This window comes from Xenopus laevis, chromosome 5L (genome assembly GCF_017654675.1).
Source record: "Xenopus laevis strain J_2021 chromosome 5L, Xenopus_laevis_v10.1, whole genome shotgun sequence".
Lineage (NCBI taxonomy): Eukaryota > Metazoa > Chordata > Amphibia > Anura > Pipidae > Xenopus > Xenopus laevis.
In genome coordinates this window covers 20,588,695-20,615,150 of record NC_054379.1, presented here as the reverse complement: position 1 = coordinate 20,615,150, position 26,456 = coordinate 20,588,695, and the positions used below count along the sequence as shown (strand labels likewise).

Below are 26,456 nucleotides of genomic sequence, written 5' to 3'. Positions count from 1 at the left end.
AGATAAACTCTGTAGTATATAATGGGATTCTTCAGAACTTATCTGTTATCTACTGTGTGTCCTGTGCTTGAATGGCTGCCCCCATGGCTACACAGCAGCTTGTTTATATAAACTATAGTAGTGTTTCTGAAGCAAACACACCAGTTTTACCAGTGCAGAGCAACACTGCATTATATTGTCATTCATTTTCAACACTTTAATTTTTTGGTGTTACTCTTCCTTTAATTAGTATGATGGTGCAGTGTCAATCTGGAGGGTTGAACTTGATGCACCACATTTGTGTTCTTTTTCAGCCTGACACACTGTAAGTATTGCATCCCCCCCCACACACACACACACATTGCTGCGATTCTTGGAAAGAAAAGAATTGGGAAAGGTTTCTACGGCACCTCGCCAGGTAACAAGTACAGAAGCACGAACCGGATCAGTCACATGTTTTTCTCCCTGCAGGGGGGTCTGCAGTGTGTGTGCCAAGGGCTGACGCTCTATTATTTAAACTGAATGGCAGGGGGCAGTGGCAGTTTTGGATGCCAAGGCTGAAATCGTTTATGGTCCCACCAGTCCCAGTGGATCATGAATGGTTCCTAAAGTATTGGATGTGAAACCCTCGCATCATTCATTTGCAATTCCAGCTCTACAATCTGCCTCGTCTCGTTTCTGTCTTAGCTGCCAGATAAAATAATCCCTTTGCCCCCCCGGATCCCTTCCAATTCCAAAAATATCAACTCTTTGCTCTAATGACCTAAAACCCTTGGGAACATTGGGAGTTTTGTTCCCAGACTCCAGGTCATTCACTTTAAAGGGGAACTAAACAGGAAAACTTTCCTCACAGTATATCTTAACAATTGTTTTATCAAAGAATGAGGGGCATTAATTTATTAATTAATAGGGGTAAATTAAGCACCCCACCCTGTACAGTTAAAGAAGAACTAAAGCCTAACTAAAGAAGTATTAGAAATGTTGTACATTATGTTTTGTGCTTCTGTTCCAGCCCAAGGCAACTACAACACTTTAGCAGTAAAGATCTGTGTCTCCAAAGATGCCCCAGTAGCTCCCCCATCTTCTTTTCTGCTGATTCACTGCACATGCTCTGTGCTGCTGTCACTTACTGAGCTTAGGGACCCACTCACAATATACAGTACACATAGAATAGAAATGTCACAATATAAGGCTGATTAGTAATTAATACAGATAATTACTACATGGCAGCACAGAAACCAGTGCAATTAGCATCAGAATTTAATAATCAGCCCTGTAGCATCATCTTATATTACAGGGGAAGCTCATTTTCTGCTGGATAATTAGTGACGACCCCTAAGCTTAGCTTCTCAACAGCTGCTCAGAGCCCACTGAGCATGTGAGTGTCACAGACACTTTCCAAGATGGTGACCCCCTGTGACAAGTTTGAAGTCCTGGATCATTGCTGCTATTGACAAGCTGAAACTTTAGCCTCGTGCAATAAGTTCAGTATATAAAACATGGCATTTTTAGCCACATTCATTTTTAGGGTTTACTTCTCCTTTAACCCTGCCCCACCCCAACTGCCCCCCATTTCCTTTTCTTTACATAAGGATTGGTGCAATGGGGTCAGTGGCAGCATCACATTCAGGTTTGGGCTCCCTGGCAGTCATTTCTGAGAAGACTCATGTGCTCTGGGGGGCAGGTTGGTACAGGTAAGTACCTGGTTGCCAGTGGGAATGCTGCCGGTCAGAGTAATGTAAACCAGATGTCATTTGGGCAAAGATGGCGACTGCCAACCATACTGTGCAACTCTGCAAATAGAGAAAATGTACTGGTGCTAACAATGTGGTTGGGAAGGGGGTACAGGGCCGTATGTGGGGGTGCTAAAATCGGAGGCTGGGGGGTTTACATGCAATATTATTTTTTAGACGTGGTACTGCCTGTGAGGCCAGATCTTTGCTTTCAGGCCCTCCACAATCATATTTCATGGTTGACAAACTGGAGAATTGCAGGAATAAAAGCATTTATAATAACCCAAAAAGGTCCTTACAGTGAACTAGGGCAGAATGCCAACATGTAATTGGCTGAGGTGTATTTCCCTATGGGGGGCAGGAATGAGCGGGGTAGTAAAACCCTATAGTGGAACCTTATCCAGCCTGGGACTGATCTGCGGAACAGATCCCAGAAGACTCTCAAATCCTCCCTTCTCTGGTCTATGGGGCTCCGTAGGAGCCAGCTAAATATCCCATAGCCTAGCACTTCCCATTATTCTAGTGTTCCTGCAAATTTGAGTTTCCCAGGAATGCCTTAGGGCCAAACTCATTGTCGTCCCCAGTTATTGCACAGATATTGGCAAATAGGAAAGCAACGTGTGCAACTAACTGCTGCCATTTTTGGCAAACACAAGAACATGAACTTACACTACGGACTTCTAAACAGACACACACACATATTACTACTATACACATTGCTGTTATACCCACAAGCACCACATCACACAGGGCCCAATACTACTTCATTGGCAGGGCGCCCCCTGGGTCATGGGTTCTGTGGTGGTGGCCCTTGACAACTAAGTAGTATGGGGCCCTGTGTTGAAAAAAAACTACTTTGCTACTAGGTAGTAAAGAGTTTCCCCCAATTTCCTCAGGCCACCCCCAATATGACCCAACACAACCCTGACCCACCCATGTGCCACCTATTCTTTTCTAAGTCCATCCAGTTTGCAGGCACATGATTCACAACTGTCAACAGTTCCAAGCAATGTGTTAGATGGTGACCCTGCATGAACTACTAATAAACTCAGAATGGTACAAGCAATGTGTTAGAGCCCCGGCCTGGACTTCCCCTTACCCTTCGTGGTGACCCTGCATGAACTACTAATAAACTTCGAATTGTCAACAGTTCCAAGCCATGTGTTAGAGCCCCGGCCTGGACTTCCACTAACCCCTCATGGTGACCCTGCACATGTATGTACACATATCTCACTACTAATACACACATACAGGTCAGGCACTGGAGCTTACTTCCAATATTCTCATGACATCACCATGCACCAGGAATAACGGATGAAAACAACAACCATTTCTAAGCCTATACAGTACAAATCATGAATGGCTATTGGGTTTATGATGATGCAATGTGCCGGAGTGAGGCTTTATGGGGGGTAGTGTGACTGTATATTGGGGGGGGGGTGGATCTTACCTGTTGCATCTTTTCCAAGTCTAGGCTGGGCCGGCTGATCTTGTCTCCGTAGCCCTGTCTGTGCCTTTTGCACGGCATCCCCTGGTCAAACCCGGAGCCCACGCTGGTGAATATTAGGGGGCAAGATGCCGGATTTCGGGCAGGTAGCTGCAGTCTTTTAGGGGGGGAGGCGCTGAACAGGACTGGGCTGGAGGAGCCTCGCAGGGTGTCAGTCTGTTCCACGGGTCTAATGGACATCCCACACAGGTGCTTCACCTCCTCATCACTGGACGATGTGTTATCAGTATGGCAACTCAGTCTGCTGACCTGGGACCACTTGCGTTTCTCTGCGGCAAATTCCCTGCTGATCCGTTCCAGCTCCTCCTCAGAGCTATGGTGGTCCAGTCCCGGGAATAGCGCCCGCACTTTACAGCACTGGTTCTCCTGGTTCTGCAGCTGGTTCGTGGCCAATGGAGTCAGGATGCAATTGTGTCTTCTCTCTGATGGGAACACATAGACAGTATCGTCACATCAGGGCATTCAGTCAAATCTCAATAGATAAAGTATTACAGCTGCTGGCCTATTGATTCCTGGTTTAAAGGGGAAGCAACATTTAAAAAACAAATGAAAGAAGGGAGGTTCGGGATAACGTGACTATGTGCCATAAGGTTCCTCTGACTGACACTTGCTACTGGAATATTAGATGGTGAGTCCAGGGTATAACAACCATCACATGAACTTGTCACAGCCATTACCCTTCTTGTAATCCTTAAATTCCACAGAAGAGTTCCTGGACACACCGGGCAACAACCCTCACCCCCTTACCTTTATCAATCTGAGCGAGTTCCTGATTTTCGCCTTCAGAATCGTCGCTGTCGTCCTCATCACTGGGGGGGTATGGGATCTAGGAAAACAAGGAGGTCTTACCATTTCTCATAGGACAGGCTCATCCCAAAACAAGGGCAAAAGTGTAACTACTACAGGCACCAACTCCCCCTTCTATATCTGCTATCCCACAGCCACAGTCCCTTCCCAAAGACTAATTTCCCACTGTTACTATAGGCACCATCTCTCCCTACTATACCTGCTATCCCACAGCCACACTCCCTTCCCAGAGACTATTATCCACTGTTACTATAGACACCATCTCTCCCTACTATACCTGCTATCCCACAGTCACACTCCCTTCCCAGAGACTATTATCCACTGTTACTATAGGCACCATCTCTCCCTACTATACCTGCTATCCCACAGTCACTCCCTTCCCAGAGACTATTATCCCACTGTTACTATAGGCACCATCTCTCCCTACTATACCTGCTATCCCACAGTCACACTCCCTTCCCAGAGACTATTATACCACTGTTACTATAGGCACCAACTCTCCCTACTATACCTGCTATCCCACAGTCACACTCCCTTCCCAGAGACTATTATCCACTGTTACTATAGACACCATCTCTCCCTACTATACCTGCTATCCCACAGTCACACTCCCTTCCCAGAGACTATTATCCACTGTTACTATAGACACCATCTCTCCCTACTATACTTGCTATCCGACAGCCACACTCCCTTCCCAGAGACTATTATCCCACTGTTACTATAGGCACCATCTCTCCCTACAATACCTGCTATCCCACAGTCACACTCCCTTCCCAGAGACTATTATCCCACTGTTACTATAGACACCATCTCTCCCTACTATACCTGCTATCCCACAGTCACACTCCCTTCCCAGAGACTATTATCCACTGTTACTATAGGCACCATCTCTCCCTACTAAACCTGCTATCCCACAGCTACAGTCCCTTCTCAGAGACTATCATTAATGATTATTAATGATTATTAATGGAACAACGATGCATCAGGGCAGTTGTCACTAAACACGACGGAGAGAAAACTATATGAGTAAGGGTCACAAGGCCAAGCTCACTCAGTACACAGTCCTTTCGCCCACACCATGTTCCATAAAACATAATCAGTGACTAACACTGAAACTATAAGATTTACAGCTGAGAAACCACCAGCGAGTGCATTTCTGCTCCATCCTGCATACTCTGCAAAAACATGTAAGTACAGACCGGGCACGGAGGGCCCCTGTTTACCTTGTACAGGAACTCAGACAGGTTGGTTTCGCTGCTGGAATAGTAATACTGAAACATGACATTTCTCCCACTCACCCACAAAGCAAAAACACAGCAGCACAGCTCTTCCTACCCATGTACCACAGCGGTTAGATTCAGCTGCTGATTACCTACAACTACAGTCCCACATATGCACTAAATACAAGACAAGATCAATGCCAACCTTCCTAAATCAGTCGTTGCAGTTGCATGCAGTTTCAGGCTCCATTTATTGATCACATGGCTTTCTGAAGTCTCAGGGTGGTGTGGATAGTTTATGGAATAGGTTTTTTATATTCCTGCAACAGTAGGATTTAACTGTTTGCTGCCCAACCCATGTCCTAGAGCCTTGATAGCTTGTTAGATGGGCTTTACACTGGCCTTGGAATCCCTTCTTGTACCATGAGAAGACTGGTAAACTTTATAAGGCGATAGGGCGGATGGGTTATTGCACATGTTTCCTGTTTAACTAAATTGACCCCCAGTATCCCTTTAAGGAAATAAAAGAGGTGCCAGCAGCCGAATGTCGGATGCAAAATAACAACCGTGAGCCAGAATCTCTCAGCATAGATGTGCCCGGGCACAGGACACGGAAATACGCTTCCCAAGTTACGGTCTTGCCCACAGATGGATTATAAGCAATCTCCACCCAAATAATAAAAAAAATTAATTTGTCTAGTGAAAGAGAACACAAATCAAAGCACATTTCCTATGATAAAAATTTAAAAAAAGTATATTTTAATTTTCATTAATGTAAATCGAAATGTTGCTTCATGTTATATTTAGGCTATTTTAGTGGGGTGCTATGGATCTTTCATTTAAAGACAATTTTAAATAGGGTTTGAGTTTACTTTTTCCTGCCTAAAACTACAATATAAAAGTGCCCATGGCTTAGTCCTTCATTACTGGGATGCACTTATTCAAATGTTGATTTTCCACTGTCAGTAATCATGGGGCCCATTTAGTAGGGCCATCTCCCACTTATTAGTCTACTGGTCCCCTGTGCAGCGGGTCCTACCAGCAAGTATAATGGGGCGCGGATTACAAATATCCTGCATGCACAGTTGGTGTGATCTATCCCAGTTAGGTCTGCAACTTCATGACCTACAAACCACACTTTCACATCTCATTGGGCCTCTGACCCCCTGATGGCAGCCCTGATGGTGGGCATCACTATCCAACAGAGAGTACATCATCCTTTTATCACAGAATTCCAGTGTCTTTATCCATGTGGCTAGATTTAAAGCGCATTACTAGATATGGCCATGCATTTCACTGAAAATCAAATAACTGATCCAAAACGGGAAAAGAAATTGTAAAAACCTCCTAAAATTTGTTTAAAATGCCCATGCGGACCTACTGTACATATTATAGGGTTACATTTTCCTATGCCTTGCATGGAGAGCCTGGCACCAGCGCATTTCCCTTCTCTGCTTATAAGCAATTCATTTCCTAGAGGCGATTTAATGGTGTTTTATTGGCAAAGAGATAAGGGCAAATTCCTTCACAGCAGGTTTGAAATTCAGTAAGTGGAACTAATGGGTGAGATAACCCAGTTCTATAAGTTCAGTTACACTTACACAACCCAATGGCCCATATAAGCCAGATAAGGCTGGTGATAGGGTGCAGGCCAGTGAATACAGCAATTAATTGCACAGACAGACTGCACCCCCATCTCTATGGGATTATTACTATTACACTGCTTGTTGATTGGAGGAGAGAATTTACCAATGAGTGAGCTGTCAGTAACCCATGTTCTGTTATGAATCCCCTGACAGCCTTCCCTTCCCATTCAGTTTTATCTTCATAGAAATCAGTAAGACAATATTGCCATAGGGCTCCAGGATTGTATCAGTAGGAGCAGCCAGTATTGCTCAGATACAGCCCATAATACCAGGCAGCTCCTCCGAATGAACTATCAATCTTATACTATTTGAGATTTATGTTGCCATTATATGCTCAGGTTGTTACATAACATAATATTTATGGAAATATTCTTTCTAATGCATACAAGATCTTTGACTTGGGGTTTATTCATATTTCCTACTGCATAAAACATCCAATGTACATAGATTTTAAGCCATACAGCTTCTATATTTTGAGGTTACTATTACCAGGGGGAGTAATTTGGTTATGCCAATTCTTACAAAATCTAATGCACACATCATCTGCCCTATACATTCAAAGGCTGCCTTTAAATTCGAGTGCATGCATCGCCTGCCTTTAAATTCGAGTGCATGCATCTTCTGCCTTTAAATTCGAGTGCATGCATTGTCTGCCTTTAAATGCGAGTGCATGCATCTTCTGCCTTTAAATTCGAGTGCATGCATCCTCTGCCTTTAAATTCGAGTGCAGGCATCGTCTGACTTTAAATCCGAGTGCATGCATCGTCTGACTTTATATCCGAGTGCATGCATCGTCTGACTTAAATCCGAGTGCATGCATCGTCTGCCTTTAAATCCGAGTGCATGCATTGTCTGTCTTTAAATTCGAGTGCATGCATCATCTGCCTTTAAATGTGAGTGCATGTATAGTCTGCCTTTAAATTCAAGTGCATGCGTCGCCTGCCTTTAAATTAGAGTGCATGCGTCGTCTGCCTTTAAATTAGAGTGCATGCGTCGTCTGCCTTTAAATTCGAGTGCATGCATCGTCTGCCTTTAAATTCAAGTGCATGCATTGTCTGCCTTAAATTGCAAATGCATACATCATCTGCTGTTAAAATTCAAATGCATACATTGTCTGCCTTCAATTGTAAATGCATGCATCGTCTGCTGGTAAAATTCAAATGCATACATCGTCTGCCTTTAAAATTTGAATACATGCATCATTTGCCCTATAAACTCTAATGCATGCATTGTCTGCTCTATAAACTCTAATGTATGCATCATTTGTCCTATATATTCTAATGCATACATCATCTGCCTATAAATTCAAATGCATGCATCATCTTCCTATATATTCAGGTGCATGCATCTCTTCCTATAAATTCAAATACATGCATCATTTTACCTATACATTCGAATGCATGCATCATCTGCCTTATAAATTCTAATGCAAGCATAATCTGCCCTATACATGCTTATGCATGTATCATCTGCCCTATACACATATGCATGTTTCATCTGCCCTGTACATTCTAATGCATACGCATCATTTGCCCTATAAACACGAATACATGCATCAACTGCCTTATAAATGCACCCAGCAGCTGTCAAGCTGAACCTGCACAGCACCATGTAATCCAACAATCACAAAAGTGCAAACTGGTTTGATGGGGTAATGCACAAAGCTGGGGATCACACCCAAATGAGCTTCCAGATGCCAATCAGATTTGCACAAAAGATTTTACAAAAATAAGAATTAGCATTACATATGGCAAACTGTATTCAATAAGAACATACATAGACAGTGTTCTTCCTACATACCAAATTCATAAAAATCATTAAAGTTTGATGGAATTTTAGCTCCAAATCCAAATTCTACACGGCTGCCCCATCGATTGATTGAGCTGGAGGTTCATTAGATTTAGGGCCATGTCACAGGTGGTATTTTCATTGCTGCTATAAAAAGCTGTTGGAGTCACTTATCATTGGGAGCAGCCATGATTGCAAGCCCTCTAATAAAAAAGTGCCCCCCAGTGGCAAAATTAATCGGGCAAAATGGCTGCAAGTTTGCTAGAATTTAACCAACATTAACATCTGAATAAAACCTTTCTGAGCTGTGCGAGTGACCTGGTTTTACTCAGAAAGGGAAGCAGATCAAAGCATTTACTGTATTCCCGATCTGTACCAAGTCGGTATAATGTCCCTTTAATTCCTCTTTAATGGCAACAATCCGGGGCTTCTGTAGTCGAGTCATAACGAGCAGTTCTGAATACCAAATAGGGGGAATGGATTCTGAAATATGGCACCGAGCGGAAGCGATTTACAGTCCACAGCTCGAGTTTGGCACAGATTCTGCACATTTGCAAGTGGCGTTTGGCAAGCTGACTGCATTACATTTCCTTACATAGCCCACAACTGCCCATAACAGCCATACAGTGCAATGCACAAATACACAGTAAATCTCAAGCTTGCACGTCAGTTAAAGGGGAAATGCACACTTACTGTAACAGATGTTTAATATTCAATCTGAGTCCATCCAATATTCCATAACAGTGGTTTATTTATAGCCCCAGCACCAACCATTGGCTCACAGTAGGGTCCAATACAGACCAGCTGGGAAGGGATCAAATCAAATCAAGGCCCTGAAGAAGATTTTTTAGACCTTCCCAATAAATATGTGGGGCCCCCCCGACTACAGCCCTCAATATTCTGAGAGAGAGTGAAGGCAAATTTGCCAAGAGCAGCAATAGAAATAACAGCGTTTATTAGCCCCACGTTCGGGCTGCTCCTGCACAAACTCGTTAGCTCAGTTATATATTAAAGAGTAATGAAACGATCATTTTATCACCTGTCCCAGTCCTTGAATAAACCCACACACAGGGCCCTCATTCACCTGGAGTAAATATTTGTCTCCATGGCAGCCGGGGGCCCCACAGCCAAATAGCTAATCCATTGAGCCAGCTCCTGGTTATTATACGAGGTTAATGTTCCCAATTTAGTAAATTGCGATGAGAGATTTCCTTAAGGAGAAACCCGTTTCCCACAGAATGGAATCTGCCAAGTCGTGGCCACTCAAAGAGGCAGCTAAAGGGATGCCATCATGTTGGCATGTTACTCAAGAGGAACACCTTGGAACTGGGCAAGACTAACTCACCGCCAACGCAGGGGCCATAAATAACAAACAATCACCAATATTTTTCCATAGTTACATGGAAAGAGCTAATAAATTATAATATGTTGCAGCCTCTCCATATGAGAATTCCTCCCTTACACTCTAAAAACTGAATGGTAGATCAAGGGGTTAATAATAGGGATGCACCGAATCCAAGATTTGGTTCGGGATTTGGGCGAATCCTTCTGCCCGGCCGAACCGAATCCTAATTTGCGTATGCAAATTAGGGGCAAATTTTGTGACAATTTTTTTTTGCATATGCAAATTAGGATTCGGATTCCGTTTGGTATTCGGCCCAATCTTTCGCTAAGGATTCGGGGGTTCGGCCCAATCCAAAATAGTGGATTCGGTGCATAATAATGATAATAGCATTCTACTTATGTGCAGTTCACAGGGAAATAAGATTGTAAGCTCTAGTGTTGCAGGGACTTATGTGAATGATTAACTGCGCTGTGTAATATTCCAACGTCACAGAATTATTATAATAAAATAGTTTTATGGGTTTAGGTCTTATTTAATGGGGTGGTCCCTTAGGAACCATATTACGTTATAGAATGTCAAATTATAGTATTCTAGCATGTTATAGAAAGTCAAAGCCAACTTTTAAATTGGTCTTCATTATTTATGTTGTATAGTTTTTTCTTACTCTGTTCAGCATTCAAATGGGGGTCACTGACCCCATCTAAAACAAATCCTCTATTAGGCTACAAATGTATGGTTGTTGCTACGTTTTATTACTCTCCTTTCTATCCAGGCCTCTCCTATTCATATTACAGTTTCTAATTCAAATTAGTGCATGGTTGCTGGGGTAATTTGGACCTTAGCAACCAGACTGCTGAAATTGCAAACTGGAGAACTGCTGAATAAAAAAGATAAATAACTCAAATAACTTGGAAATATCACTCCCTACAACGTACTAAAGGTCAATTTAAAGGTAAACAACACCTTTAGCTATGACCTCTGTGTAGGGTGTCTGAATGTTTCCAACAGATCCCTTTTCTCTGACCAGGTGGTTGGACAGGTGGAGTTCAAAGCAAGACTGACTTTGTTACGCCCCATTATATCTATAAAATAGACCTGTCCATTCTGCTCCCTCCGCTTCCAACTAGGCTTATTTTTATGGGACCTAAAGGGTGGTTGCCCCTACGAATATCCAATGGGAAATAAGGAAGGCTGGAAAATTGGGTGAGGACCACATTAGGCCTTAGCTTAGATCTTCTCCTCATCTAAGGGGATTTTCCAGTCTTCGAGTTTAATATCTGACAACACTTTTGGCCGATGCGACCCTTGTGGGACTCAATCCACAACAAAACAATAAAATAGGGGTTACTGTATTTCCCTATGGAGCCCATCTTGCCATACTGTCTTCAGCTTTACCTACTGTCACCATCTTGCCCTACTGTGCCTGCTACATACCAACATTTTGGAAACATTTTTGTGGCCACACCCCCTAATTACCATGTTCATTTTACAAAATTTGGCAGGTTAGGAAAGTTTGAACACATTCTGTGGTTTTTATGTGTTATTACAGTTTTGCTAATGATGGTGAAATTGCCGTTTAAGCTGCAAGTCCCCAAGAGACCTATTTATCTTAAAATGTTACAATGTTTCTTTGCTTACCTTAATTTGTTATAAAAGTATAAAAGTGCACCTGCCACATATTCTGGGCTCTCTGCCGAAAGCCAATTAAGTTTGAAACTTTGTATCTTTTTCTGGCTGTTCAGTGCAGGAGATCAAAGAGAAAGTTGGGACATTTCAGTAACAATCCAGGACTGCAGGTTGAACTGTCTAAGTCAGGACTGTCCCGCAAAATACAGGACAGTTGGGAGGTATGCTGATATCCTACCACCATGTATAGAGAAATTAAAAACAGGCCCTGACATTTCAGGTATACAGGGGCCCAATAAATAGTGACAGTCTATGGCAGGGATCCCCAACCTTTTGAACCCGTGAGCAACATTCAGAAGTAAAAGGAGTTGGGGAGCAACACAAGCATGAAAAATGTTCTTGGGGTCCCAAATAAGGGCTGCGATTGGATCGTCAGTCTACATTGAGACTCTGTTTAGCAGTGCACCTGGTTTTTATACAACCAAAACTTGCCTCCAAGCCTGGAATTCAAAAATAAGCTCCTGCTTTGAGGCCACTGGGAGCAAAATCCAAGGGGTTGGAGAGCAACATGTTGCTCATGAGCTACTTGTTGGGGATCACTGGTCTATGGCATCTTAACAGTGACATACCTGATGTGCGCCAGGCCCCCCTGCAAAAAAGTCATTAGCGGGGCCAAATTCACAGCAATTCCTACCTGCCCCCGCCTCTTAATACCTGCCTACAGCCTGCCCCGCCCACCTTCTCCCTGCCCACCAGCCCCCCACCAACCCTCTCCTGCATCTTCCCTCCCCAGAGTCCCAAGACTCTACTCCCTGCCCCGCCCACCTTTACCCCCCGCCGACCAGCACCGTCCACCTACTCCCTGCCCACCGCCAACCCTCTCCTGCATCTTCCCTCCCCAGAGTTCCAAGACTCTTCAAAAATACAGAGGAACAGATCCAGTGGTCAAGGGCCCCCTTGTTTCCTGGTCCCCTCGCAGCCTCAGGGTCTGCTTCCTCTATGGTTACACCACTGCATCTTACAGCAGCCTCTCTGGCATTAGCCAGATCCTATTCTAAACCTCCCAACATTTTGGAAATAAATAGAGGGACAAAAAAGTTGCTGAGCAAACTGCAGCAAATTTTTTGACCATGCATATTTTTGTGGCCACACCCCCTAATTACCATGTTCATTTTACGAAAGTTTGAACATATTTCTGTGGTTTTTCAGTTGTTACAGTTTTGCTAATGAAGGTGAATTTCCCTTTAAGCTGTGAGTCTAACTTTTCCCAAGGGACCTGTTATCTTATATTGATACAATTACTTATTTGCTTATTTAGAAAGTATCTTATCTGAAGCTGTGGCTGTTCTGTGCTCTCTGCCAAAAGCCAATTAAGTTAGAAACTTTGTTTCTTTTTCTGGCTGCCAGAAAAACTGGACTTTCCAGTACAAATGATGGACTGTGGGTTGAGCTGTCAAAAGAGGGACTGTCCCTCTAAAAACGGGACAGCTGGGAGGTATGATAATCATTGTCATTCCAGGCCTGCCTACCACTGTTCCTACATACAATAATTTCTACATACCCCTAAACACAGCTCTAAAGCAAAGGCAAACTAATCTGACGTATGTGAGAGACAGATTTTGGGTATATCATGAGATGCAGTGACTGTGCCGATATAAAACGCCAGCGCTGTCTTTAGGGTTGCACCAATAAGCACAAAGAACAAGGGAGCATTGTTACAAGCTGAAGAGACAATAACGGGTCAGTAAAGGGTAAAATTCTGTAATAGGCCGAGGTCAGTCACAAGTTACCATAATCTAATGGAGTGAGTGCTGTTCCAGACAATTTGCAGATATTAACTAATTTAATGTATTTGCTCTGCACTTTTTAAATTTCCTATATCAACTAATAAAGACCAGTTGCAAAGTTGCTTACATTCTCTGCTCAAAAGTTTACAAAAAATATAACTTTACGTTCCCATTTAAATCATCAGTATTGACAATTAACCAAGGGGGCTTTCTATTTATGTTAATACCTAATATCTAAACACTCAGTCTGATGCTAAAGTACTAAAGCTTCCCGCCCCCCAGACATTGCAATGGAAGGTGAGCTACCATACTGTCTGCCTTAGCAATACTAGAATCTGCAATAACAAAACACCAGGATTGTGGTTTTAGCAGCACTTACACAATATATATAATACACGGAGTAAAATTCTTCCTTGAAATTCTTCACACTGGGCTACATGTTACAATGTTGCCCGTGGAGCAGCGGCCCCGTTGCCCTTCTGTTGGTTTTGGTGCTTATTTTGACCTCAATCATGTTTGACTTCATCCCAATATACAAGGACCCATTCGTGTAAAACAGAGATTTTGATCAAAACCAAGCTCCCCTTTAAACTTTTATCCTCGACCCAACAAACAGTAATTTCCTGAAAAGCAGCACCAGAATAAACAGGCACTGGGTCACATCTGGGGCCACTCAACATGGGAAAATCACTAAATAACTAAATACAGTTATGCGGGGGGTCTGGAGCAGTTTCAGCTTCTCTTTCCGATCTATAATGTTTAACTTCTTATGTTTTAATAGGTATATAGTCACCCTGCTATAGTTCCAGGGGTACCCAGAGCACAAATACGCACTCACCCCAAATCTCCCCCTAACTGGCCTTCAGGCTGGGCCCCCTTAGCTCATAACAAGGTTACAGATATATAGAAACATTGGGGTAACAGTCACCCTGCTATAGTTCCAGGGGTACCCAGGACACAAATAAGCACTCACCCCAAATCTCCCCCTAACTGGCCTTCAGGCTGGGCCCCCTTAGCTCATAACAAGGTTACAGATATATAGAAACATTGGGGTAACAGTCACCCTGCTATAGTTCCAGGGGTACCCAGGGCATAAATAGAGCTTAGGCTCTAAGTCTTAGGACAGCAGTTTCCCAAGTGGTTCAGACCCATGTATTGGGGGACACATACAGACAAATAACTAGTGATTGAGAGAGGGTGATACTAAAAAACTATTTGACCCTTTACTTGCCAACAGTGTTCATTCTACCTAATCAGCAAGTGGTTAACATCCTGCTGAGAGTGTTTTCAGTGAACAACCCCTGCTAGACAGGGAAGGGTTAAATCAGCAGTACTGGCATCAGCGTGTGTATGAGGCCAAGTGCATGAGAGGAAACTTTCATAGACAGGAGGAGAGGCATCAGTCTCGCAGAGCAGGAGGGAGTGGAAGGGAACACTACTTGGAGCGGCTCCTTGGTTTACTTTCCCTTGATGAATGAATTTCCTCCTAAATGCAGCTGTATTTGCTTTCTGTCTCATCAAGGTGCCCTGTCATTAACAACAACGTGATTTTTTCCACCTCTACTAAATACTGTTATTTTATTGGTATTGGACTCATCAGAGACATACAGAGATTGCCAGGGCATTACAAAGGCCATTGCACCAATAGAGCTTACAATCTATTGGCTGTACAATAGTCAAGCAAATATATCTCAGTCTATAGCTTTGTGCTCTTATTTGGTTCTCAGGGATTTGTTATAGGGGGTACATTATTCCTTATAATAAAATTAGTGATACTCGGAATTCTATATGAATCAACCTGCAGCCTTGTGCCTTTATATGGTCACAGAACCCCTCAATGACTTCTAATATCCTTATCATTTACAGTAGGGTCGTACATTATCCCTTATAATACATGAGTGATACTCAGAGTTCCCTGTATAACACAACCTGCAGCCTTGTGCCTTTATATGGTTACACAACCCCTCAATGACTTCTAATATCCTTATCATTTACAGTAGGGGGTACATTATCCCTTATAATACATGAGTGATACTCAGAGTTCTCTGTATAACTCAGCCTGCAGCCTTGTGCCTTTATATGGTCACAGAACCCCTCAGTGACTTCTAATATCCTTATCATTTACAGTAGGGGGTACATTATCCATAACAACAGATAGAAGATACCAAGATAGTGCAGCTGTGCTACTCAGATAAAGGATTAGTCTGACAGTTCCCATCTCTTGTAGTCTGCAAGTTGTTGGAGAAATACTTGGGGCACCGGGTATCCCGAAGGGCCACTGTGAGTGTCAGATAAGTACATGACTGCAGAACCTCCCTAATCAGCAGTTCAGATGCTTTCAAAGGCTCCAGTCAGCCACAAAGTCATGTGGTTCCTGCACCAGTGCATGCAGCTTACCTGCACGTATCTCTCTTACACTTAAGCCATGTCTTTAAAGGAACATTGGCACCTAAAATACTTGCTGTAAATTGAATTATCTAAAGCACAATTGTAATTGCCTCACAAGGAAACTTTGGGTGATCCGAAAGTTTTGCGCAAACTTAGCTCATAAGAAAAATAAAAAATGTGATATGCGTGTGTATATATGCTGGCAGACTTTTATGGGCCAGGGTTGGACTGGGCCGTCAGGGCACGGGGATAAACCCCGGCAGGCCCCAGCTCTCGAGGGCCCCACCAGCCCAGACCCGCTCCCTATCCTTATACCATCACTGCTCCCCTCCTACCGCAAGAAAAAGTTTGGTACATGGGGGGTGGGGAGCTGGAGGGGGGTTGCGGCAGTGTCAGGGGCCCGGAGGGCCCTTCAGATAGCAGCCCTGGTGGGCCCCAGGCCCCCAGACCCCAGACACTCTCTTTCTGTACAAGCTATATATATTCTAACACTATAGGAGGGCTATAGAAGGAAATAAAGGCTTGGGCCAGGTGCTGAAGAACAATGGTTGCGAAGGCAAAGCTGAAACTGCAAGTAAGGCCTACAGATGCCAAGTAAAGCCAATAGGAGATATTTCCATTTGACAAATACAAAGAAAACATTTAATAAATGTTGGTATAGTTGACCTTTAATTAATTAATTCTTTAAAATAGAAAGATGCTGCCTAAGCCGCCCCCCCCCAAGGCAGGCAGTAATGTATGCAGCACATATGAGAACAGGGCAAGATGAGCTTCCATATCACGATTTAACTGGAATCAACTTGCCTTAATAATTAATCCTCAGTAAAACAATAGAGAGATATTTTGTCATTAATAATACATTAGGCTATTGCTATGAACCGGTTAGTGTCGGAAAAGATCCCTCCCCTCCCTCCCTACCCATAAATCCACCGACCTCACAGGCAGAAAGCTACATCTTCCCTGGGCGGCACCATTGCTGGAGTGACATCCAGGGAATGATGGGAATTGTAGTTTACGTGAAACACACAGGCTGGGCAGTCACGTGACCATAAAAATGTAAATAAACATATATAAATACTAAAAGTCAACTGTAGTTAGCAAATTATAGTTCTACTTCCACACACTAATTATCCCCCTAATTACTTGTTTTTATTGCATTTGTACTGTAACATTCAACTCAGCAACTGCCACCCAACTCTGCAAAATTCTCATATTTAAGAACTGGGCCCAGTGCCAGATTACCATATAGGACTCAATAGCCCTTGAAATGCAACTGAAATACAGCCTGAACTGTACCCCCCAGACCTGCAGAGACTAGATTTCATTAGTCACACCTTATTATGAGCTAAGGGGGCCCAGCCTGAAGGTCAGTTAGGGAGAGATTTGGGGTGAGTGCTTATTTGTACCCTGGGTACCCCTGGAACTATAGCAGGGTGACTGTTACCCCAATGTTTCTATATATCTGTAACCGTGTTATGAGCTAAGTGGGCCCAGCCTGAAGGCCAGTTAGGGGGAGATTTGGGGTGAGTGCTTATTTGTGCCCTGGGTACCCCTGGAACTATAGCAGGGTGACTGTTACCCCAATGTTTCTATATATCTGTAACCATGTTATGAGCTAAGGGGGCCCAGTCTGAAGGTCAGTTAGGGGTGAGATTTGGGGTGAGTGCTTATTTGTGTCCTGGGTACCCATGAAACTATAGCAGGGTGACTGTTACCCCAATGTTTTATATATTACTGCCCTCTGGTGGGTGGTGATGTGGAGGGGGCACAATTGATGATGTTGGGGGCAGAGTGATGACATTTGGGGATGTGATTTTGATGCCAAGGGGCAGTGCTATGACACAGCAGTCAGCGACTGTCTGGTTTTCGCATCATTTGGACCAGACCGCAGTAGTAGTAGTACCAGGGCCGGAGCTGGAGAAGGCAGCAGAGACACAGGCAAGTGCATGGACCTTTAGGGGTACAATTATATTCCTCTTGCACTTGGGCAATGGTAAATTAACCCCCTCATCTGCCACCCACTTAAACATGGAACTGACATTACTCAAGGCTGGATGGAAGGTAGAGAGGAGCAGAGAAGCAAATTTAGACCAAAATACTCCCAGACCTGACCTACCAACCCACAACCCACCTGCACCCATGTTTAATTAACAACCCATATCCATCAGGGCCCTATTCACTGAGCAGATACATGGGGCTCATTTATCAACACTGCCCATGGGCAGTTACCTATAGCAACCAATCAGTGATTTGCTTTTTAAAGCCAGCTGCAAGTAGAACAATGAATGCGGCAATTTGATTGGTTGCCATGGGTTACTGCCCATGGGCAAATTTGCCCATTGTTGATAAATGACCCCCACAGAGAACATTTCAGCACATTATCATTATCATACAGACAGGGAAATTGGAGGGCAATTTAGATAAATCAGCCCCTCTCTTTCTGACAGGTCCAAGTGTTCATATGAATCCCTTTAATACAGCGTCTTACCCAGGGCCCCGTCACGGGCAGAGGGGTCAGCAAACAAGTTCAAGGAACAATAGGACTTTGTTTTAAATTCCAGATCATTCTCAGGCCACGGCCCAGATCTGAGAAATCCTTTCCTTCCACTCCCCTGGGAGTCAGGACCAAGGAGAGGGTAATACGGGGCAATGACCTAGGCTGCACGGCTGTGATAACTTACATATGAGACCCAAATTACTAATGGGCTTCAGGCACAAAGCCCAACACACAGGCACCCTATGTCTGGCACTGTAATGACTAACCAGAGCACTGCTTGTGACTCCTTGTCCACACCCAGGGCCGCCCTTAGAAATCACGGGGCCTCGTACAACTACATTTTTGGGGCCCCCTGGGTCCCACCCACCCTGCCCCCAAACCCTGCCCCAGATACCACCCACTCCACATCACAGTTAAAAGACCACATAGACACTAAGAAAGGTAACCCCCCACACATACAAGTTATAAAAAGCTATTGGGGACCAGGGCCCCCATTTTTAAAAAAAACATTGGCGCCAGGGCCCTCCTTAAAAGTTAAAAAAAAATTCGGGTCCCAAAGAATAATTTTTAAAAAAAACATTGGTGGCAGGGGCCTATAGAGTATTAAAATAATACATTGGTGGCCAGGGGATTAAAAAAAAAAAACACACATTAGTGTTCAGTAGAATTGAACTCGTGGCTTCAGGACTTCAACTTCGCCTCCTTTCGTGACTTCTGGTCTTTTTGCCGGTTCGGGACTTTGGCTGTTCATTTTTTTCAGGATTTCCACATGTCAGCTGTTCGGGATTTCGGAAGGAGGCGGCATGGCTTTGGCGCTGTCAAGGAGGGCCCGGCTCTTTCAAAAAAATTCAGCGCTGTCAGGCCCCCTTCAGGCCCGGGCCCGGTACAATTGTACCCCTGATGGTGGCCCTGTCCAAACCCCTCCCTGTCGAGTGATTGGCAGTCTTACTTGGATACAACAGGGACCATAAAGGCATGCATGCTTAATCAGCTGCCTTCTGCTACATTGTTTTGTTAGTCAGAACTGGCAGTGCAGAGAACAGCAAGGGACCGACAGACACTGTTTTTAACTCAATTGAAAAGGTGCAGTTAATATATGTCAGAAAGCTGTTGATATTAATATTTACTTTTGTAATGTAATATTTTCATTTTGGGTTTATTATTTGTTTGTGTTGTTTTTGTATGTCTGGAGACACTGGGAGTTCAAGTTAAACAACAGCTGTGAGTTCACATTGCACATTGGACTTATTCTGTATCTAGTGACTCCGCCCCATCCTTCTAATTCTGTATTTATTGGCTCCTGTCCCTTCAATTTTTCTCTCCGTGCTGCTCGGCTTTGTAAATAAACAGTAATTATCAGACAATAAATAAAGGAGCAAATTCACAGGTATCAAAATAGCCCAGGGACAAAGTTTGGGGATACGGAGCAACCAACTGTACCATGAAGAGAACTGAGCCTATAAGAACAACAAGCAGAAAATACTTAAGGCCTAAAGCATTATGGCTTCTTACTTATTCCAAGGGCTTTAAAACAGAAGAGAAAAATAAAGTGGTGTGGCTTTTCAGAAAGTGGGAGGTGTTTTGGTGGATAGGAGTATGACCATATAGAAGGACCAGGGGGGGGAGGTATGAAGTTATAAAATATACAGTGAACATTGTTTTCACATAATAGACTATTTGCCTTACAGGAACACTAAAACCAAACTATGAAAGAGTTTAAGTGATAAAAATAGAATGTACTGTTGCCCTGCACTGGTAAAACTGGTGTGTTTCAGTAACTCTACTATAGTTTATATAAACAAGCTGTTGTGTAGCCATGGGGGCAGCCATTCAAGCACAGGATATACAGTAGATAACAGATAAGTACTACTATAGTTTATATAAACAAGCTGATGTGTAGCCATGGGGGCAGCCATTCAAGCACAGGATACACAGTAGATAACAGATAAGTACTACTATAGTTTATATAAACAAGCTGCTGTGTAACCATGGGGGCAGCGATTGAAGCACAGGATATACAGTACATAACAGATAAGTACTACTATAGTTTATATAAACAAGCTGCTGTGTAGCCATGGGGGCAGCCATTTAAAGCTGAAAAAGGTGAAAGGCTCAGGATAAGCAGCAGATAACAGATAAACTTTGTAGTGTACAATGAGATTCTACAGAGCTTATCTGTTATCTACTGTGTATCCTGTGCTTGAATGGCTGCCCCCATGGCTACACAGCAGCTTGTTTATATAAACTATAGTAGTACTTATCTGTTATCTACTGTGTATCCTGTGCTTGAATGGCTGCCCCCATGGCTACACAGCAGCTTGTTTATATAAACTATAGTAGTACTTATCTGTTATCTACTGTGTATCCTGTGCTTGAATGGCTGCCCCCATGGCTACACAGCAGCTTGTTTATATAAACTATAGTAGTACTTATCTGTTATCTACTGTGTATCCTGTGCTTGAATGGCTGCCCCCATGGCTACACAGCAGCTTGTTTATATAAACTATAGTAGTACTTATCTGTTATCTACTGTGTATCCTGTGGTTGAATGGCTGCCCCCATGGCTACACAGCAGCTTGTTTATATAAACTATAGTTTTTTTTCTGAAGCAAACACACCAGTTTTACCAGTGCAGGGCAACAGTACATTCTATAGACAATCTTTTAAAACGCTCATTATTATAATTACATATTATATAATTCTTTTTATATATTATTAAATATTATTTAATTTTTAATATTTCTGGATGTATATATATAATCCCCGTGTACATTGGGGTAGGCAAAATAATGTCTGCATTTAATAATGAAATACAAATAATTAAAGGGGAGGTTCACCTTTAAAGGGCATGCAAAGTCTAAAATAGAATAAGGCTAGAAATGCTGTATTTTGTATACTAAATATCAACATGAACTTACTGCACCACAAGCCTAATCAAAAAAATAATTTATGCTTTCAAAGTTGGCTACAGGGGGTCACCATCTTGTAACTTTGTTAAACATCTTTGCAAGACTAAGACTGTGCACATGCTCAGTGTGGTCTGGGCTGCTTAGGGATCGTCATAAACAAAGCTGCTTGAGTTCTGCATGGCTGGGAAGTAAAATGGAGGCTCCCCCTGCTGTTCATAAGTATGATTGTTTCACTGCTCAGCAGTTAGGGACCGTCTGACAATTCCTATCCACAGCAGTAAATGAAGGGAGAATTTCACTGCATACAGTCAGGTTTCTTATAAAAACGGTACACAGTTTTGAATTAAAGTATATTAGAGATAGGTTTCTTTTTCATTAAAGAAAGTAAAAATGGGATTTTAATTTTTTGACTTTACGTGCCCTTTACGTTAACTTTTAGTATGTTATAGAATGGCCAAATCTAACTAACTTTTCAATTGGTCTTTATTAATTATTTTTAATAGTTTTTGAATTATTTGCCTTCTTCTTCTTGCTTTTTTTAGGTTTCAAATGGGAGGGTCACTGACCCCGTCTAAAAAACAAATGCTCTGTAAGGCTACAAATGTATTGTTATTGCTACTTTTTATTACTAATCTTTCTATTCAGGCCTCTCCTATTTATATTCAAGTCTCTTATTCATATCAATGCATGGTTGCTAGGATAATCTGAACCCTAGCAACCAGGTTGCTGACGTTTCAAACTGGAGAGCTGCTGAATAAAAAGCTAAATAACTCAAAATCCTTGAATAATAATAAAAAATGACAAACGATTGCAAATTGTCTCAGAATATCACTCTCTACATCAAACTAAAAGGTGAACAACCCCTTTAATACTAGCAGGAAAACTCATCTTGTGTTGTGTAGGCCTTACACACCCCAACCTATTCCAGGGACTGTGACATAGCAGGTATAGTAGGGAGAGACGGTGCCTATAGTAACAGTGGATAATAGTCTCTGGGAAGGGAATGTGATTGTGGGATAGCAGGTATAGTAGGGAGAGTTGGTGCCTATAGTAACAATGGGATAATAGTCTCTGGGAAGGGAGTGTGACTGTGGGATAGCAGGTATAGTAGGGAGAGATGGTGCCTATAGTAACAGTGGGATAATAGTCTCTGGGAAGGGAGTGTGACTGTGGAATAGCAGGTATAGTAGGGAGATATGGTGTCTATAGTAACAGTGGATAATAGTCTCTGGGAAGGGAGTGTGACTGTGGGATAGCAGGTATAGTAGGGAGAGATGATGCCTATAGTAACAGTGGGATAATAGTCTCTGGGAAGGGAGTGTGACTGTGGGATAGCAGGTATAGTAGGGAGAGATGGTGCCTATAGTAACAGTGGATAATAGTCTCTGGGAAGGGAGTGTGACTGTGGGATAGCAGGTATAGTAGGGAGAGATGGTGCCTATAGTAACAGTGGATAATAGTCTCTGGGAAGGGAGTGTGACTGTGGGATAACAGGTATAGTAGGGAGAGATGGTGCCTATAGTAACAGTGGATAATAGTCTCTGGGAAGGGATATGACTGTGGGATAGCAGGTATAGTAGGGAGAGATGGTGTCTATAGTAACAGTGGGATAATAGTCTCTGGGAAGGGAGTGTGACTGTGGGATAGCAGGTATAGTAGGGAGAGAGGGTGCCTATAGTAACAGTGGGATAATAGTCTCTGGGAAGGGAGTGTGACTGTGGGATAGCAGGTATAGTAGGGAGTGATGGTGCCTATAGTAACAGTGGGATAATAGTCCCTGGGAAGGGACTGTGGGATAACAGGTATAGTAGGGAGAGATGGTGCCTATAGTAACAGTGGGAAGGGACTTGGTCTCTATATAGTGGGGCCTATCAGAATGAAAGGGCAATTTTATGAAATACAAATGCTCTTATATTTATTGGGGACCCTTAAATATGTGATTGTCTGATCATACTTTCTTCAGAAAAAAAATATATATCAATATGAGCCACACTGCTAATAGAATACATACTGGTGGGATAATAAAGTAGTAGGAAGACTGAAAGCTCTTTTGGGCAGGGCCTCTTCACTTCTTGTATCAGTTATTGGTTGCATTGTGTGTAAATCTGCACCTTAATGGTTTAAACCCATATATTGTACAGCGCTGCAGAATATGTTGGTGCTTTATAGATACATGTTAATACTTGATAATGATCCTGTGTTAGGAATAACTGGGGTTACTATATAGTCGCAGAATACAGAGTGTGGAATAAACAGTCTCTTTATTTACATGTTAGAAATAGACAGACTCCCAGAGGGGGTACAGTAGGTACAGTCAGTACGGAGGTAGTTTCCATTCTGTAAATGATGCAGGTGTTGGTTTCACATATTAGTGACTAAGCAGTATGGCACCGTCAGTTGGTAAAGAAGGGAGAAAGTTTGCAGCAGACAAGGCCTATTGAGAAGAGGAGGCTGCCCGGCTCACACTACCCAGGGCCTGTTCTTCCTTCCCTTCTGAATGTGCAGTTTTGCCCAGAGCATGCCGTTCCCAGCAGCTCCACTCTCTCACCATTACTAGTTCACTAGTGTGCAAAGAGCTAATTATAGCCCAGGCTGCAATAAACCCGTGGGCACCTACAGCCACGTAACCCGTCTCCCCACACTGCAGGCAAGAGCATAAAGATATTGAAGAAAAAGTTGCAGTTGGCCGTTACCTTTCGCTGGTAGGGTTGGATCTCGCTCAGGCTCTGGTTCTTCAGCTTCTTGGTCAGAACCTTCAGCATTGTATTAATCCAACAGGCAACGGAGGAGTTAAACAGACATTTGCACAAACACACTCACACTCACACACACTTACACAGAGACCGACGCAGATGTAGGAGACTCGGATTGGAGAAATTACTGGGAATTTGGGGTATTTTAAGCAGATACAAGACATTCAGACATTTCCTCAAAAGAAAAATGAAAACTCCTGTTAAAGGAAAAGCTCAAAGTGAACGTGAAGCCAAAATTTTGCAGAAATTTGGAAGGTTTCACTTAAAATCTGTTGTGGGGCAAAAACCCTAAAGTGCCCCTTTTTCTCAGATGACAGGAATTAGTTTGGGTTCCAGACTCCAGTCCCTACACCCCCTAAACTCACACACGCTCCCTCTCGCTCACACACACACTCACACACTGCTCTCTGGCTTATAGCAAAGGGAAAGTTGTGTTGCACACACAGCTCCCAGCTCCGGCTCCCATTGGCCCACACACCAGAACTGTGTCAATTACAGGAGGCGGGGTTATGGGTTAAAGGGAAACTGATAGCATGCACGTTGCCTTGTAAATCCTGCTCACAGCTCCTTCCCCCACCCTGCAATGCTCTGGAGAGAGCGACTGGTTTCCTTCAGGCAACTGCTCAGAGCCACCGGAAAACAAACCACTTGCACTCAAAACTGTTCATTAACCCCCGGCACTTCACTGTCTACAAGTCACCGACTGTATTATTTGATTTCATATTCATTAAAGGAGTAGTTCACCTTTAAGCTAACTTTTACTATGTCATATAATGGCCATTGGTAAGCAACTTTTCCATTGGTCTTCGTTATTTATATATTTTTTAATTATTTGCCTTCTTTTTCTGACTCTTTCCAGACTTCAAGTGGGGGGGGGGGCACTGACTCCATCTAAAAACAAATACTCGGTGAAGCTACAAATGTATTTTTTTTGTTACTTTTACTAGGACCAGTAACATCAAATTTTTTTAAAAAAAAATCGTTAGAATACATAGGAAAAAAAAAAACTAAGACAAATGAAACTTTCAAATTGCAGTCTTTATTAAGAAATAATTTACCGAAACACCGCTTGTGCTCCTCTTCAGAAAATGGTGACGATCCATTGTGCGGCGCCTGATTTCTGCTTCCTGGCTATCTCGTATAAGGAGGGCAGGGAGGAGAAATAGAGCGCCACATGACGGATCACCCAATCGCTTTCTGAAGAGCAGCGCACACTGCGAAAAGTCGGCCAGATCTCGATCGGATGGGATTGAAAATCCCGTCGGATCGCGGGCGCATCTGTTCGTTGATGCGGTCCCGTGATCCGACCGCCCGTTTGCAAATGCTAGGATCCGATCGTTGGGCCCTAGGGCCCACGATCGGATCTGCCCGATATTGCCAGCCTCAAGGTGGGCATATCGGAGGGATCTATCCATGTATGGCCACCTTAAGTGTTTTTTTTTTATGTATTCTATCAAATTCTAAAAAAAATGTTTTGATGTTACTGGTCCTTTAATCATCTTTCAATTCAGGCCCTCTCCTATTCATACCACAGTCTTTTATTCAAATCAGAGTATGGTTGCCAGAGTAATTTTGACTCTAGCAACCAGATTGCTGTAATTGCAAACTGGAGAGCTACTGTATAAAAAAGATAAATAACTCAAAAACCCAAATAATAAAAAAATGAAAACCAATTGCAAATTGTCTCAGAATATCACTCTCTACATCATACTAAAAGTTAATTTAAAGGTGAATAACCCCTTTAATATCTTAACAACCGCCTATTGGTGCACTTTGTTTTCCGAAGTTGCCCATAGTTGCCTCACAAGGAAACTTCGGGCGAATTCAGAAAACTCAGAAATCCGAGTGGCATCCAGCCAGCGATTTAGATTCTAACCGGTGGGAGGCAGAAGAGACGATTTATCGCCGGGTGACTAAATCTCCCCGAATCTGAGCGTGTCTCTGCCCTTAAGCTGCAAGTCACAGTTTCCCCAAGAAACCTGCTTATCTTAAATTGTTACAATTGCTTCTTTGCTTATCTTAAATTGTTACAAAAGTTTCTAAGTATCTATTCTGTGCTCTCTGCCAAAAGCCAATTAAGTTAGAAACTTTGTATCTTTTTTCTGGCTGTTCAGTGTAGGAGATCAAAGAGAACTGCAGGTTGAGCTGTCCGAATCGGGACGGGAGGTCAGGGCCGCCATCTGGGGGCACAGGGGGTACAAGTGTACCGGGCCCGGGCCTAAAGGGGGGCCCGGTTGTGCTCCACTTTTCGAAATAGCTGGGCCCCTCCTTGACAGCGCAGAAGCTGTGCCACCTCTCCTGAAGTCCGAGTGCTGAACAGCCGAAGTCCTGTAGTGGCATAAAGAAGCCATGAGTTCAGTTCTACTGAACACCAATGTATGTATTTTTTAATCCCCTGGCCACCAATGTATTATTTTAATACTCTATAGGCCCCTGCCACCAATGTTTTTTAAAAAAATATTCTCTGGGGT

The 26,456-nt window shown here is 43.1% G+C and overlaps 1 protein-coding gene across 2 annotated transcripts in view; it reads right to left on the bottom strand.

Annotated features, from left to right (window-relative positions):
* The window catches only part of MGC86483.L (uncharacterized protein MGC86483 L homeolog), a 53,292-nt gene extending 28,946 nt beyond the window's left edge, over window positions 1–24,346 (bottom strand). The window contains 3 exon segments of one of the 2 annotated variants that reach the window (NM_001093991.2): window positions 3,163–3,641; window positions 3,967–4,045; window positions 23,926–24,346. In NM_001093991.2, coding sequence (NP_001087460.1) covers window positions 3,163–3,641; window positions 3,967–4,045; window positions 23,926–23,994 — 627 coding nt within the window. In that variant the 5' untranslated portion in view covers window positions 23,995–24,346. 2 annotated transcript variants of the gene reach the window in all.
* Window positions 24,347–26,456: the final 2,110 nt, after the last annotated feature.